The 16,715-nt window shown below is 39.1% G+C and overlaps 1 protein-coding gene across 5 annotated transcripts in view; it reads right to left on the minus strand.

Annotated features, from left to right (window-relative positions):
• BAAT (bile acid-CoA:amino acid N-acyltransferase) overlaps window positions 1-16,715 on the minus strand; it is a 46,085-nt gene that overhangs the window by 6,744 nt on the left and 22,626 nt on the right. For 3 of the 5 annotated variants that reach the window (XM_045515253.2, XM_045515252.2, XM_074361915.1), the window contains exon 4: window positions 6,282-6,306. In XM_045515253.2, the coding sequence (XP_045371209.2) occupies window positions 6,282-6,306 (25 nt within the window). Of the gene's footprint in view, window positions 1-6,281; window positions 6,307-6,799; window positions 6,923-16,715 lie in introns of those variants that run through there. The other 2 variants (XM_045515254.2, XM_045515255.2) reach the window with 2 other exon arrangements.

The raw sequence follows: 16,715 nt of genomic DNA on the forward strand, positions 1-16,715 counted from the left end.
ATACACAGAACATTTGGAGGAGGGAAAACAAGGCGAGCAGAGAGGACTCATTATTCTCATTTCACACATGAGGATGTAGGCTAAGTGGCAGGCTCCAAGCAGTGTACATAATTCACAGGAGAACCAGAAAGTCAAGCTAGCTCTGACACTGCAGCCCCCTGTCTTATTACAACACTGTAGGAAATCTTAGTTTTGTTGTTTTAGGTAAGTTGCGCTTCAGTTCTTCTGCTGAGATAATTCCCAGGTGACCTATTTCACAGGTGTTGGCTAGGATTTGAAGGGGTAATGCATGAAGGCTTTATAGGAAGGATCAGTGTTGCTTTTCAACTCCTGTATCTACATAAACAAGAAATATGGCCTTTCTTTCTTTCTTTCGTTCGTTTGTTCATTTCCAATCCCTCCCTATCACCAGCTCTTTTCAGAGTTTCCATTATTTGTTTCCTTTAAGGGAAAATAAAACTTCATGATCTACTTTTGTGGCTTTCCAATAGAGTGATAAATGTCAACTGTAGCTTGTTGTTAAGAGAGTGTAATATACCTTTGATCAGCTATTTCATAATCTGCTCCTTTATGAGCAAAATTTGGGGTATCCTCTTCCTCCTGCCTTCCTTCCTTCCTTCTTCCTTTCCTTTCTCTCCTTTTATACCTCATTCCACAAAGGTATATGGGTAATGGAGACAGAATAAAATAAAATTAAAATAGGATCTGGGAAAATATGAACTAGAATTAGAGACACTGGTCAAAGAAAACCTGGAGCATGAAAAGCAGAACATTTTGTGGGCTGTAAGTTTGGCCCTGAATGAGTGATAGCCAAAGAAAAAAGGCAACCTGTCTGTTCTGCTGTTCTAATTATTCTCATAGAAAAGGTCATTGGAGTCATTGGAGGACAGAGTGGGTCAAGGGAAAATGCATTTTGTGCTTCGTTTACGAAAGTGATTTTCCACAAAGAACACACTCCCTCCAACCTGATCCCCCAACAACAACCAGCATTACTGACCATTTGATGTAAACCCGAACTCAAATCAGCAGAATAGTTTTGAATAAAATGATTGTGAATGTTTTTCCTCAATACTTGAAGAGTTTCTGGTGGAAGATGGTGGCATCAATCCATAAAATTCAGAAACTATATCCAGGTAATCACAGAAAGTCAGCTTTGGGATAGAGTGTGGGAGTTTGAGGAAAGAGGGACAGAACAGAACAGAGAGAAATGTGATTGTTCCTATCCTGAGAAACCCCTGAGGAAAGGAAGAGTTGCTCATTGAGAAGGGCTGGGGTTAAGCAGATGAGCATCGGAGAAAGAGAGATGCAAGAAGATAGGTTTCAGAAGACTTCAGATAGAATTTTGTTTTGGGGTCTCAGCACTTAGCTGACTGTGCTTGCTGTTTTGTCTCCTAATCTTTCTGGACCTCTGGTTAAATGTGTAAATTCATGGATTCTGACTTGTCAGAAATTCCCTGTAATGGTCATTAGTATCCCATGTCTAAATTTTTGCCATTTACACCAAGGTATATGCAAGAGATTGTGCTATAATGAAACTTCCTGTAAGAAGCAGGAGTTCTCCCAAGAGGATGAGATGGGTTTGACATAAACAAACACATGAAACAAACAAACAAACAAACAAACAGTGAGTGAGAGGTCACTTGATAAGTCAATGGTGTGTACTTGTGAATGATGTCTCAGGTTTCCTGATCAAACAAATACTAGGAAGTGGCCATATGATCAGTAACCTTAAAGTTGTTGCCATTGGAATATGGGCTGAAAAAAAAAGTCATCTTGCACAGCTTGACAAGGCAGGTGTGCCCTCAGGAGGATTTGGTAGGCATCCAAGGCAAAGTCGGACAGATAGCTTTCTCAGAAATCGGTTGTAAGTCTAACAGATATCAGACTTAACAAGCCCATGTGTCATCTGTTCCATATATAATACTCCCTGATAGAGTCAAGAAACAGGAAAAGTCCAGGATTAAAATACATACACACATACAGACTCACTTGTGTGTGGACACAAATACACACAAACCCAAAAGACTTTGTGCCTATACACCAGGGATTCTCAGCTCGGGTTCTGAGGAACTCCGAGGTTCTGCCAAATGCCCTAGTTTCCACGAGAGCTTTTAATTGGGAAAAAAAGGAAGAATTTTTGAACTTCAAGTGTCATGTGATGCTAGTGCACACATTGCTGGAGGGTAACTGAGCAGTTCTATCAGTGACTCCTTTACAAGGTGTTCATCCCCATAGGGCAGTATGTGAAAGGACCACGTTCAGTTGGTTGGGTCTATTCTCAGTTTTGGATGCAAGTAGGGGAGGCTGTTGACGGTTAGTGACCTCTATATTGCAAGGAGAGGAAAACAATAGACTGATAATGTTTGCCTCTCCTTCCTGCATTACCTACTCCCACCTCCCCTTATGCTCCATAGAATGAGTTAAAGGAGTGAACAAACTATGGGTATAATATAGAGGGAAATTTACATTCTAATAAATTTTTACACACTGCAGTCAGCTGCACCCTGACACTTTGCTATTATTTATGAATATTGTGAAGTATGGATGCTATAAGAAGAGCATTTTAGTAAGTGGGGTTTTTTTAGAGAATTTTTCTCATTTTGTTATTTATTATGCCACTCTTTTATACTTTAGTAAGAATTTACATTTTACAATTATGTCTGATGGAGGGATAAACTTGAAGATAAATTTTAAATGGAGGAAGAGAATTGAAGGATGAGGGACAAGACTCGGAAGATCAGTGACAGAGAATTGCCATCAAGAGGCCACACACCAAAAATTTCTGTCTTGACAGTGAAGCCCCTTATCACTGGGATTTACGTTAGCTGGTAAGACAAGCGCTGTTCCACGTGCATGGTCTTTAATGAACAACTGAAAAATGAAGCAATGGCTCCAGGAAAATGGACAAGACAAATCAAATGTCACAATTATTTGACAAGTAAAGGGACTGGTTATTTTAAATGGCCTTGGAATTCAATTCTCCCTTCAATTCCCTTTTTTTTTCTCTAGTAACAAACAATTATCAAGCACTTACTAAACACTAGTCACTGGGTAATATGAATTCCCACAGGAAAGCCTTTGCACTTTCCAAGACCCTTTGATGGTCATTATTTCTCATGGCCCTTGCAACAGACCTGTGGGAATAAAAAACTATTATTATCCTTATATTATAAATTAAGAAATTTAGCTCAGCCAGTTAAATGGCTCATCCAAGCTTGCCTGGTTGTTATGGTGAAGCGAGAATTTTAACCAGTGCCATCTGACCCTATGTATAAACCTTACTTATTTCCCCCAAATGAGGGTAGCAATATGAAAGCTCATTCTTTTCCTAGCCTCTCCCTCCTGCTTTTCTATCCTACTTCTTTCTTGACTTTAACTTCATCTTGCCCTTTCCCTGTCCCTAACTCTGAAATTTTCAAATATATACCCTGATGTACACCGTGGCAGGACTAGCGATGAAACAGTAGGATGAAATTTTAGTCCACAAGCCCACATGTGCACGACATGTCTTTTATTTTTTATTTTTCTAGATTCAGGGTAATTTCTCTTTGGAGTCCTTTTTCCTCCAGGTGGCAGAGATGTGATCACAGAATTCAGAGCACCCTGTTTTTTCTGGGAGCTCAAGAAAGTTCCCTGTGACTATGGCAGTGCTCAAAGACTGGGAGTGGGGAGGCTCTGCTCACACGTTATTATACATTCTTCTAAACCTGTTATACAATGGATGCCAGGGGTTCCCAATTCAGATACCTACAGAGGCCAGGAAGGAAATACAGATTTGTAGATAAAGGCTAGAGATGAACGAGGTCTGACTGTCATGAGCCTGAGACTACCTGCCATCTAAAGGCGTTCAAATGTATTCTATTTTTAAAAATACATACACATAAAACCACCCAACAACAATACAAACAAACAAACCCCAAGGTGTGGGCCAAACAAAACACAGTGATTTGTGACTTCTGAAATTCACATCATCCATTAGGCTTCTTGCAACTCAAAGGCCAGGAAAAGGTCTTTGTTTTTCTCTTTCTAGTGTGCCATCCTTTCCCGAGGCAATAAGTATCAACTGACCACCCTCTGGAGGAGGAAGGACCACAGGCAAAATGCAAATACCAAAATATGGGGATGGGAAGTGGGACGTGTGGACTCATCAGTGAGTATTTCCAGTGGTAAAGGCAAGTTAACCCTGCCCCCGGTACCCAAAGCCCTCCAGCCTTCTCCTCGCCACCTCTCACCATGCTTAATCTTTACAGTTTTTTTCCTGCTTTCCCTGTATTCCATCTCTATTGTCATATTCTCAATTGGATTCCAATTTATCCACATATTGCGATAGGGATTAATTTGTTAGTTGATAAGGCTTATTGCCTGCCAGAGCCAGTCTCTCACGTTTTCAGAATAAGTTGTAAGAAGACTTAAAACTAATACTGTCTAACACTGTATTGTCATCATCATCAATAAAGCACCTACTGTGTACAGGGACACCCAGCTGAAGGGAGCTCTTCCTGCACCGGGCTCTCCACCATGCCACTCAGAGCACTTCACATGTTTCTTGAACATTAGAGTCACGTGTGCTGTGTTTCCTTTCTCCTGTTAATCTGTAAATTTCTTGAGGGCAGGATCCTGTCTGATGTGTCTGTCATTTTCACTGTACATGAGCCCTTCACATCCCATGTATTCATTAAATGATTGCGGACTCTCTCCCCATTCCTATGAACTCTTATTCATTTTACGCAATACTTTCTCTCTCTTTATAGGGTTTTCTGCTCCAGTCTAATCTCTACAGTGTTGTCAGACAGATCTTTATAAAGCTGAAAAATAATCAAATTTCTCTACTGCTTTAAATTTATAATGGCTGCCAGCTTCATTTGAAGGTAAATTCTGAATGCTTTGGCCAAGCATTTAAGACCCTTTGCAGAGGAATGGCTCTATCATAGCACCCTGGAGACCTTCCGTGTTTCCACAGACAAAACTTGAACCACCATATGACCTAAATCTGGGTGGAATGCCTTGTGATCCTCCCAGAAACATGACAAGATAAGTTTTCTTCAAAAGAGGCTTTGTGAGATTGTTTTCCCATCTGTCTCTCCCAGTCTGGTGGGAGCCACCATGAGGCGGTTTTCCCACCCACTTCCCTGGTTCTGGAGAGGCACAGGACTTTTCTTCTCATCCCTGCACCCCTTCAGGGCAGAGCTGCAGGCTCTGGGACCCCTGGGCTGCAGTCTGGGTCGGCTCCTCACCCACAGGGTATCTCACAACTGTGAAGATGCCTGGTTCTTTTTGTTTCAGTGCCATCCTTTTGGTGTGTGAGACAAGGACCCAGACACCTGCACCCTTGGCTTCTCTTGCCTTCACTATCTACATAAGCAATAAACTGTCTGAATTTAAAGGGGCTCATTATTTCTTTTCCCGCTGAGTCTGTCAGTCTTGGACGTGGACTTCCCTTTGTGCTTGACGCCCTTGATCATTTAATTCAATCAAAGCCTTTCACCCCAATCTATTTACTAGTCTAACCAACCATCTCATGACAAACTTAGCATATGGTATTGTAAAAATCTGCTTCCTTATCTGTCTGTCCCTTTGTACATGCAGCTAATTAATTTTCAATTCATTAAAAATACAAAAAATCTATAATTTAGCTCCTCAGTCACACGAACCACATTTTAATTGCTCATTAGCCACGTGTAATTGGTGGCTACTGTAGCGGACCATCTGGATATCGAACACTCCCATCATCACAGAATATTCTATTGGATAGCACTGCTCTGATGGGAACAGTTTACCTTGTTCAACACCCTATTCCTCAGTTCCTGGAGTAATGCCAGACACATAGTGATTGCTCGGTAAATGTTTGAGGAATTAAGTGAAAGAATAAATAATAGATGAACAAGGGAAAACACTGAGTGACATATCTCAGAGAGAGTGTGAAGATAGAAGAGAAGCCCAGCTGAATTCGTCTAGGCTATTTCTGAAGATGGGAGACTCCTCAAAAGCCAATGCAATAAAATCCCCAGGCTTCCTCACTTCTTTGCAGCAGAAGGCAGGACTCTGCACACTGCGGACTGTTATTGAAACCAAAGACACAAAGCAGCCAGGGGGAAAGAAACAAGAACTCAGCTGCCTCACACAAGTGTCGTCTCATGGCAGTTGGACAGGGAACCTTTGGCAAAATGGAAGCAACCTGATAGGGTCTGAAAGCTGAAAGCCACGTTGTTGAGCAGGTTTCAGACCTCCAGACTCCCAGGATGAAGGCGGAGATCAAGCCTGCACCACTGGGAGAGCCTTACCTGTTAGAGGAAGGGTGGTCAGGAACTGGCAGGACATCAACACATCAGAAGGCAGGACACAAAGAATAAAAGAGAGCAAAAGGTCACTCGTAGAAGTTCAAATTACTGTTACTAATCAAGAAACAAAAATTCCGTTCCCTTGGGACATTGTTGTTTTCCTTTCTCCATCACAGCACTCCCTCCTCCCAAGCAATAAATCCCAGAGAAAAATTCCTTGTGTCAAGAAACAATCTCTCTGTTAGCTCACATTAGCTGGACCCTGACTTTTGCAGTCAAGTGTGCATTTTGCCTCCCAAATAGTCTCTAAACAATCTTTTGGTTAGGTTGGTGCATCTGAAGTAAATCTGCATTTGAGAAATAAACCGCCCGGCACGGTAATTGTTGGCTCTTCGGAGAACTGTGCTACCCACTGAGGTGAGAGAACACACACAGCAAGATGAAAGCAGCCTTCCCAGGCGCCCTGCTGCTGAAATCAGAAAGCAGAGCTTTTCTACTAGGCCGTGACAGCCCCGACTCACCTTGAATTCAGCCCCAGGAAGCAGACAGGAGCAGGATGGCTTACTGAGCCGGCTAGAAGCACTGGACACTTGCCTGTTGCTTGCTAATTTAGGTCATTCAAAATACTCCAGCCTACTGTTCAAAGTTGAAATTGTCTCCATAGAAACCACCAGCTGCTCCTTTTTTTTTTTTTTTCTCCCAAGTCCCTAGTGGCAGGGCTACCAGCACCTGCTGCCAAAGGGGCTGGGCATTGGCTCAGTCTAGCTGGTGTGCCTTTCAGTCTAGGTGTTTCACAATGGAGTCTTTATTTTATCACACAGGTCCGATTTCTAAGCCTCTTCCCTTGACGCCACCTCTCATCACCTGGCTCTATTCTCCTTTGCTTCAGTTCCTGTCTAGCTCCTCCTTTAAGTCAGTGGTCTCTTAGGCAGCTGCCTTTTTGATAGTTTTTAAGTAGGTGAGTCCCAAATATCCGTCTTCAGAGTGGTGTGGGTTTAAGACTCATCTTAGGATTCTGTTAAATAAAGATTCTGCACCCCTCACCTGGAGATTCTGACTTGATAGGTTTGAAAAAGCTTCTGGGATCTGTACTTTTAACAGCAGATTCTAATACATAGCCTAGTTTGCAAATCACTCTTCCAAGGGACAGCAGAAACCATGCAAAATGCCTCCTCAGGACCACAACGTCTGAAATCTGACCCATTGCTAATCCCATCAGTCAACATCCATTGTCAAAATGTACAAGTGATCCAAGCTACATATTGTAGACTGTGCTTCCAGGTTGTGAACTCTTTGAGGAAGGGTACTGTGTCTTTGATTTTTGCATTGCTTACAGCCAGTGAGGTGTAGCTGGTGTCTGGAATCAGAGAGACAGACTGGAACCCTGACTCCTTTACATCTATCATTGTAATTGACCTCCGGCAAAGTCAAAGTTTACCTTTCCTTGGGCTTCAGCTTTCTAACTTGTACAATGACAGTTGTGTGATAAAATGTATTAAAAGTGAAACATAAGCCTTGGGGAGAAGGGGCTGATGTTGACAGTCATGGGCAGATTGGAATGTCTGGGAGAAGAGGACTGTTTTGACACACAGCTCTCACACTGGATGAGAAGTATGTTGGCAGGATAGCAAGCTCCTAGCTTAATGACTAATTCCCAGGACTAGATCCAAGGAAGGGAGGTAGGCTTGGGAGGAATGCAGCAGAAATACTGTTGTTTTTACTAAGACTCTAAGAGAAGCACAGGAAAGGGGAGAAAGTCACAATGCTTCAATACTCAGGTAATAAAGTGAGATGTATTTTAAACTGGCAGAGTCAAGCTTCTTCAATCTGCTGCCTAGAACAGAAGACACCAGGGAACCTGGCACTCCATGGACCCTTAAAGGATGTAGCAAATTAGGAGTGGAGATGTTGGTGGGAGCACTGGGCAGTAAGATGCCAACCATGCACAGGGGAGGCATTAGCAGTTGTCAATAACAGATGTGAATCATGCAGAAAAGACTGAGGTCCTCTGAGGAAGAAGGAATTCTACCTCCAACTTACCAATGTTGCAGACACAAGACTGCAACATCAATCTGTCCCTGAGACTCCAGCCTGCTGGTCTGCCCTGCAGATTTCCAGCCCCCACAATCATAGGAGCCAAGTCCTTAAAATATCTGACTCTCTGTCTTTGTCTGTCTGTCTGTCTGTCTCTCTCTCTCTCTATCCTCTCTATCTCTATACATAGAAAGAGAGAGAGGGAAAGTATATATACACACACACTCTTAGAGTAAAATTTAACTGACGTAAGACAGATTAATGGGAAAGAAGCATACAAATTTATTTAGTATAAATTTTGTGTGACATAGGAGCCCTAACAAGAATGAAGACCCAAAGAAATGGCAAAAAAAGTACTTGCTTTTTTATTAGGTCAGACAAAGAGAGACAATTGTGGAAAAATAACTACACTACGTGGGGAGCCTAAAGGAAGATTAGAATTTTTTTTAATAAGGTCTATTGAGGGGGAGGGTATAGCTCATGTTTGGCATACATGAGGTCCTGGGTTTGATCCCCAGTACCTCCTCCAAGAATAAATAAACTTAATTACCTCCCCCCAACAACAACAACAACAAAAAAAACACACACAAAAAAACAAAAGAGCAATACAACAAGGTCTATTGGTATAGAATTCTCTCAATCTCAACCTCTTGTCCTTGATGATAAGAAGTTTACTTTCCTCCTGGTATAGGCTTCCATCTGGGAGTTTAATCTCCTACTTTCAGGAAAAAAGGAGGTGTGGTGGGGAATCAGAGGGCCTCTCTTGCATCTGCTATTTTTCTAAGTGCTAATACTTTCTATGTCAAAGAGACCTGTTAGGGGATGACGTGTCCTGGTTTCCTTCAAAAGAGAGGCAAAAATAAGTGATTATGGAATAAAGATTATTCCAATGGGTGGAAGTCCCCAGGTGTACTTAAGGGATTTCACTGAGCTACCACAGAGACACAACACAATCAGTGGAGAAGTGTGACTCCCTTTCAGTGACAGACCCAACAATGTTTCTAATCATCATTAGAACCTAAAAAATGTTTTCCGTAAACAGGAGTAAATGTAGAAATTGAAGTGTTTCTAGCTCTCCTAAGGCAAAAACAGTGTTAGTGTATACAGCAAAATTTATTTCAAATTTCCAAAGAATAGAGTTTAACAGCCTCTTGGGAAAAAAAAAATCTCAACATAATATAACAGAGAAAATTTAGGGCTACATCCCAGGGTTCTGATCCCAGCCCTGCTATTAATTTATTGTAAAACTTTCTCTGAGCCCCTATTACTTAGCTATAAAGTGAGAAGGCTGACAGATCAGTATTTCAAAAATTTCAGTTATTAAGCAGTACCTGCATAAGTTTAAGCCATATCTGTGTACTCTCTGACCTACTGCTTATAAGGCAAAAACAATCTTTCTTAATACCTCCCAAAGTATTCATATTGTCAGTAATTGTTTCATTCTTCCTCTGAAGCTTTATTATATTAAGACTAGACCCTGGGCCTCGTTGTCCTAGGGAAGAAAGTATCCCTGCCTAGAAAAAAGGCCTAGGCCTTGACCAAAGGTGGGACTGGATTATGAGAGACTGCAAACCACAGAGGAAGATTTTGTCCTGCTTCCTGTTTGGAGTTCTGGAAAGCAGAGTAAAACGGGATATTGTGTAAAGTTTAGGCAGAGGGAGATACAAAAATAGCACACACAAGTTTTTTTCCACACTCCTGTTGTGTGAAAGGGTTCTGAAAGTTCCCATATCTACAATGATGGGCATGAAAGGAGCTGAGAGCTGAAGGCTAGCAAACCTCCCCAGGATCATTACGGAAATGTGTGAGCTGACCCTTTAGCAGAGGATATGGGGTGTGAGGATCTACCAGAAACCTGATAAAAGACACAACTCAGAGAATTTTGAAGGACAATGAAAGCCAAGTGTGGCAAACCTAGAGGAAATGAGTGGTTTTGCCACCTGACCCAGAGGGTGAGAGTGAGTTTACTACCCAGCCTTGACCATTCTGAGAAAATAAACCATGTATTATGAGTGCAGATACACAAGAGGTCAACGCCTGGAGACCAGATGAGTTATACTTCCACTAGGATTGAGAAGCTGGCCAAAAAGAGTTATTTGATCCAGGGTTCCTGCCCAATTCTCTTGCCCTGAGAATACACAAGCCCTCCTGAACCCAGATTTGAAGTGGGTAGAGGATGTCTTTGAAGGAAATAAACATTTCTGCTAGTATCTGAACTTCGAACTAATTATTTACCTGAACTTGGGCTATATTAAACAGGAAAAAATTAAGATACATTTAATGAACTGGTTTATGTTTCTTTCCCTGCCACCATTATTGGAAACAGGTGTTTGAAAGGAAGCCTATTCTATTACATAAAATTAAAGAGGAAGAGGGATCAATGGTGAAGTGGGAAGACCCTGAGGTCACCTCCTCCCACAAACAGAACAGAACTACAACGACGCGTAGAACAATTCTCTCCAAAAACAACCTGAAGCCCAGGCAAACAGCTCTTCTACAACCAAGGATATAAAGACAAAACCACACGGAGACTGGTAGAGATGAGAAGTGATCTAGCCAGGACCCACACCACCAGGGAGCAACCCAGAAGAGGAGGCAGATATCACAAGCTTGGAATCCACCCAAAGGAGTGAGGGGTTCATGCCCCACATTGGGGTCTGGTGCTGGGAAGGCAAGCCTCTTGGCTGGTTTTGAAAACCAGTGAGGCTTACCAGATGGCTGTAGGAAACCAAGAATACTTTTAAAGGGCATGCGCACAGACTTGCTTGCTCCCAATCCCAGCACAGAGGTGGCAGATTAAAAAGTGCCGCTGCTCTGGCTGGCCTGCCAAGACAGCCCCAGCCTGCCTCCAGCAGGCTCCAGCTCCAGTCCTTCCAGCTCCAGTCCTGCTCTCTGCCAAGGCAGTGGCCACCATCACACCAAAGGAGATGCTGCAGCTTGCACTGGGCTTTAAATAAAGCTCCTCTGATTTCAGTCTACCTCTGCAAAAGTGGCAGCCACCAGGGCAACTCAGGAGAAGCCCCAGCCCATGCCAGGCTCCAGCTCTGGCCCCCCACCCCCCCAAGCTCCAGCCCACCCCCACCAAGGCAATGGCCTCAGTGTGCCCCAGAAAAAGATCTGGCCCACGCATGCTTCAGATCAGATCAAGTTTTCCCACAAAAGTCACTGGGCACACAGACTACATAGAGATGCTCCCACAAAGGACATACATTCAAGACTCAGATAGGTGACTGTTTCTCCTAATTTCATAGAGACAGAGAAAGCCAAACAAAATGAGAAAACAGAAGGATATATTCCAAACCAAAGAACACAATAAACCCCGGGGGGTGGGGACCCTAATGAAACTTAGATAAGTAATTTACCTGACAAATAATTCAAAGTAATGGTCATAAAAATGTTCACTAAACTCAAAAAAAGAACAGAGGAATACATGAGAACTTCAAAAAAGAACTAGAAAAATGTATAAAGAACCAATCAGAGCAGAAGAATACAATAAATGAAATAAAGTATACACTAAAGGAAATTAACAGCAGATTTAGTGATACAGAAGTGACCTGGAAGACGGAAGAGTGAAAGTCACCCAATCAGAAAAGAAAAAAGAAAAAAAAAGGTTTTTAATGAGGATACTTTATTATTTTTTTCTTTTTTAAAAAATTTCTTTAATGAGGATACTTTAAAAGACCTCTGGGACATCAAGCATCCTAACATTTGCATCATAGGGGTCCCAATAAAAGAAGAAAGAAAGGGTCAGAAAATTTATTTTATGAAAACTTGGCTAAAAACTTTCCCAACTTGAAGAAGGAAACAAATATCCAGGCACAAGAATCACAGAGCATCCCAAACAAGATGAATCCAAAGAGACCCTCACCAAGACATATTACAATTAAAATGACAAAAGTTAATGATAAAGAGTGAATCCTAAAAGCAGCAAGAGAAAAACAGAGAGTCATATATGAGGGAACCTGCATAATGCTATCAGTTGATTTTTCAGAAGAAGCTTTGCAGGGCAGAAGGTAGTGGCATGATATATTTAAAGAGATGAAAGGAAAAAACCTAAAATTAAGGATATTCTAGTTGGCAAGGTTATCATTCAGAATTGAAGGAGAAAGAGAGTTTTCCAGACAAGCGAAAACTAAGAGTTCGTCACCACTAAACCAGCCTTACAAGAAACGTTAAAGGGGCTTCTTTAAGTGAAGAAACAGACCCTAGCAAGAAATAAGAAAATATATAAAGGGAAAATTCTCACTGGTAAAGGTAAATATATAGTAAAGGCAGTGGATCAACCACTTTAAAAATTTAGTACGAAGTTTAAAAGACAAAAATCATAAAGTCAACTCTAACTAGAAAAACCAATTAAGGGATACAACTACCATACAATTCAGCAATCCCACTCCTGGGTATTAGTCCAAAGAAAAGCAAAACTCTAATTCAAAAAGACATATGTACCCAAAAGTTCATAACAGCATTACATACAATATCCAAGATACAGAAGCAACCTAACCTGCCCCATCAACAGATATATACATGTATTTTCTTCTTTATTCATTATGTATATGCACATTTATAAAATGAAATATTTCTCAGCCATAAAAAGAACGATACTTGCTATTTGCAGTAACATGAATAGACCTGGAGGGTATTATGATAAGTGAAATAAGTCAGAGAGAGAAAGACAAGTAGTGCATATTTTCATTTATATGTGGAATCTTTAAAAAACAAACAAACAAATGATCAAATATAACAAAAAAGAAACAAACTCACAGATACAGAGAACAAGCCAGTGGTTACCGGAAGGGAGTGAGGCTGGGGGAGAGGCAAAATGTGTGCCAGCAGACATAGAAAACAAACTTGGGGTTACCAGGGGAAAGGATGGGTGGAAGAATAAATTGGGAGCTTGAGATTTGCAGATACTAACTACTATATATAAAATAGATAAACAGCAAGGTTCTACTGTACAGCACAGGGAACTATATTCAATATCTTGTAGTAACCTATAATGAAAAAGAAGATGAAAAGGCATATACGTATGTATATCTATGACTGAAACATTATGTTGTACACCAGAAATTGACACATTTTAAACTGACTATACTTCAATTTAAAAAATGGAAAAAATAAATAAATAAAAGAAATACGTGTAGGGAATTAAGAGATACAAACTACTATTCATAAGACAAATAAGTTACAGGGATGTAATGTACAGCATAGGGAATATAGTCAATATTTTATAATAACTTTGTATTTTGTGTAATCTATAAAATACTGAATTGGTATTTTGTACACCTGAAACTAATTTAATATTTTCAGTCACCAATACTTCAATTAAAAAAAAGAATATTATGTTTTTATATATCCAAGTTACAATGAGTAAATGTGGAATTTACTTTGTTTAATTTTTAAAATATATTTCCTTTTATCTTAACCTCATCCTAAATAATAACATTAATGAAATCATAGATTGGATAAGACAGTAATTTCTGCTATGCATTATCATTAATGACTAACCATTTAAGTAAGAATGTTTCAGAACCATCTAAAATCATCTTGTGTATCAAAAGTAAAACATAAAATTTTAAAACACTGCACTAGATCATCTAAAATCCTGAAAGCTGACACTTGATAATTTAAGGCAAATAATGCACATCCTCACTGATATCAAGTAGGTTAAAGAATATGACGATCTGAAAGTTATTAAGGTTTCTTTTGTGATGAGATTGAAAGGTTAAAGACCATGATGTATTCAACAAATACTCATTTTCTTTTCCTCCTGGGCTAGACTACATTTCCCAGACTTTCTTGCAACTAGCCAGAGCTGTTATTGAGAACTCTTCTATAGAAGGTGGGCTTTTGTAGTGTACAAGCCTATGCTCTACATATGTGGGACCCGGAGCAAGAGTAAAACTTAAGACCTATATGCACTATTATAAATGTTTAAAATCATAAACCAATAAGTCAGACAAATACTGTATGTTATCACTTATATACAGAATCTAAAAAATAAAACAAACTAGTGAATACAACAAAAAAGAAACAGACTCACAGATCTAGGAAACAAACTAGTGGTTACTAGTGGGGAGAAGGAAGGAAGAAGGGGCAAAATAGGGGGAGAGGATTAAGAGGTAAAAACTACTATGTATTAAAATAAATCAGCTACAAGGATATATTGTATTACCATAGGGAATATAGCAAATACTTTATAATAACTTTAAATAGAGTATAATCTATAAAAATTTTGAATCACTATGTTGTACACATGAAACTAATACAATACTATATATTATATTGAGAGGATTGACTCCAATTTTGAAAGAAGTTGTACTGTGGGTAAGGTAAAATGCTATCAAACAGCGTTGCATGCTACAAAAAAAAAAAATTGTGACAGGAAGAGTCAATGGATGGGGCAAGCTTCATTGTTGTCTTATTCTAAGAAATTTCCAAAAAATAAAAAATAAAGAAATTTCCACCACCAGCAAATAGATTATGACTCATTGAAGGCTCAGATGATGGCTAACATTTTTTAGCAATAAAGTATTTTTCACTAAGTTAAGGACACTTTTTTTAGATATAATGTTATTGCACACTTAATAGACTACAGTTTAGTGTAAACGTAATTTTTACATGCACTGGGAAACCAAAAAATTCATGTGACTTGCTTTATTGTGATATTCACTTTATTGTGGTAGTCAGCATATCTCTGAGGCATGCCTGTTAACAGTGGAATAACACTCAGCCATAAAAAGAATAAAATGCTGCCATTTGTGACAACGCAGATAGGTCTAGAGGGTATTATGCTAAGTGAAATAAGTCATTTGATTTCACTTGTATATGTATTCTAAACTCAAAACAGGAACAGACTTATAGACACAGAAATTAAATGGGTGGTTGCCAGAGAGGAGATGGGTAGGGGTTAGGTGAAATAGGCGAAAGGAATTAAGAGGTACAGATTCCCATTATAAAATAAATAAGAGGGGATGTAATGTACAGCATAGAGTATATAATCAGTAATACTGTAATAATTTTGTATGGTGACAGATGATTACCAAACTTATTATGATGATGATTTGTAATGTATCTAAATATTGAATCACCATGTGATACACCTGAAACTAACATAATAATATCTCTTAACTACACTTCAAAAAAAAACTATACCAAAAAATGGAAATAGTAGAACTAAAAAAATTAAGTCTTTGGGAGAAAAACATAAGATAAGTTTAATAGAAGATGGGAGTTAGAAAAAAAATGGTCCAAAACTTGAGAACTCGTCAGTAGGAATTACCCAACATGAAGGAGAGAAAGGAAAAAAACTGAAAAGAAAATGGGAAAAATATAGTCTTAGGGACTTGTAGGAAAATATCCAAAGAAAAGTCTAAAGTGCATGTGTTTGCATTTCTAGAAGAAGAAAACAGAACAGAGCAGAGAAATTACTTGAAGAAATAATATCTGAAAATCCCCAACGTTGGGGGAAATATCTAAATTTATAGATTCAAGAAATTAACCCCAAGCAAGATAAGTTCAAAGAAAATCACACCTAAGAAGATCATATTCTAACTGCTAAAAACCATAGATAAACAGAAAGTTTTGAAAGCAGTCAGATAAAAATAACACATTACATGTGGATGAACAACACTTTGATAGCTAACATCTAATCAGAAACAGAGGTGACAAAGACATTCTTTAAAAGTAGTGTCAACCCAGAATTCTATATCCAGTGAAAATGTTATTCAAGAATTAAAAAAAAAGAATAAAGACTTTTTTGTAGTGTCAGTGGCCATGACACTGGGAATAGCACAGAAAATTGAGGAAATATTCCAGTATTTGAATCTGATTCATCACTCGTATCACTGACAAACAACATATGTAGTGCTAAAGCTAAAGAAGTTTTAATTTAATGAGTACAGTTTGTAGTAGGGTGAGAAATTATGTAACAGTAGATCACATATCAGATTTAATGACAATGAATTTATTGGAAAATAAATTGAAATAGAGCTCTGTTTGTCAAACGACAGTTGAATTGAAACCATTGGTCAGCTATGGATACAAGAGTGAGAGCCTTCTGTGAGAATCAACTAGCTGTATAAAATGGACATTAAGGACTATTTCATGTTTTAATATTATTTTTAAATTGTGTTCTATAATCCTTTATATCAATAAAATTTATAATACATACTTTTTTTAGTCATGTGTTATATGCATTTACCAGCACATCACTGGAGCTAATCGATAATTTGTTGACATTCTTTTGTGATGTGAACCTCTTTATATCATATTATAAAGTTTTCAATAAGATATCTATTTCTCTTTTTAGAAAAAGAAAGAATAAACAGATGAAAGTAAACTGAAAGTTCTATTGCCAGCAGAACTGTTAAGTGAAGTTCTTCATACAAAAGAAAAATGATACCA

The sequence above is a fragment of the Camelus bactrianus genome, chromosome 4, assembly GCF_048773025.1.
Source record: "Camelus bactrianus isolate YW-2024 breed Bactrian camel chromosome 4, ASM4877302v1, whole genome shotgun sequence".
NCBI classification, from domain to species: Eukaryota; Metazoa; Chordata; class Mammalia; order Artiodactyla; family Camelidae; genus Camelus; species Camelus bactrianus.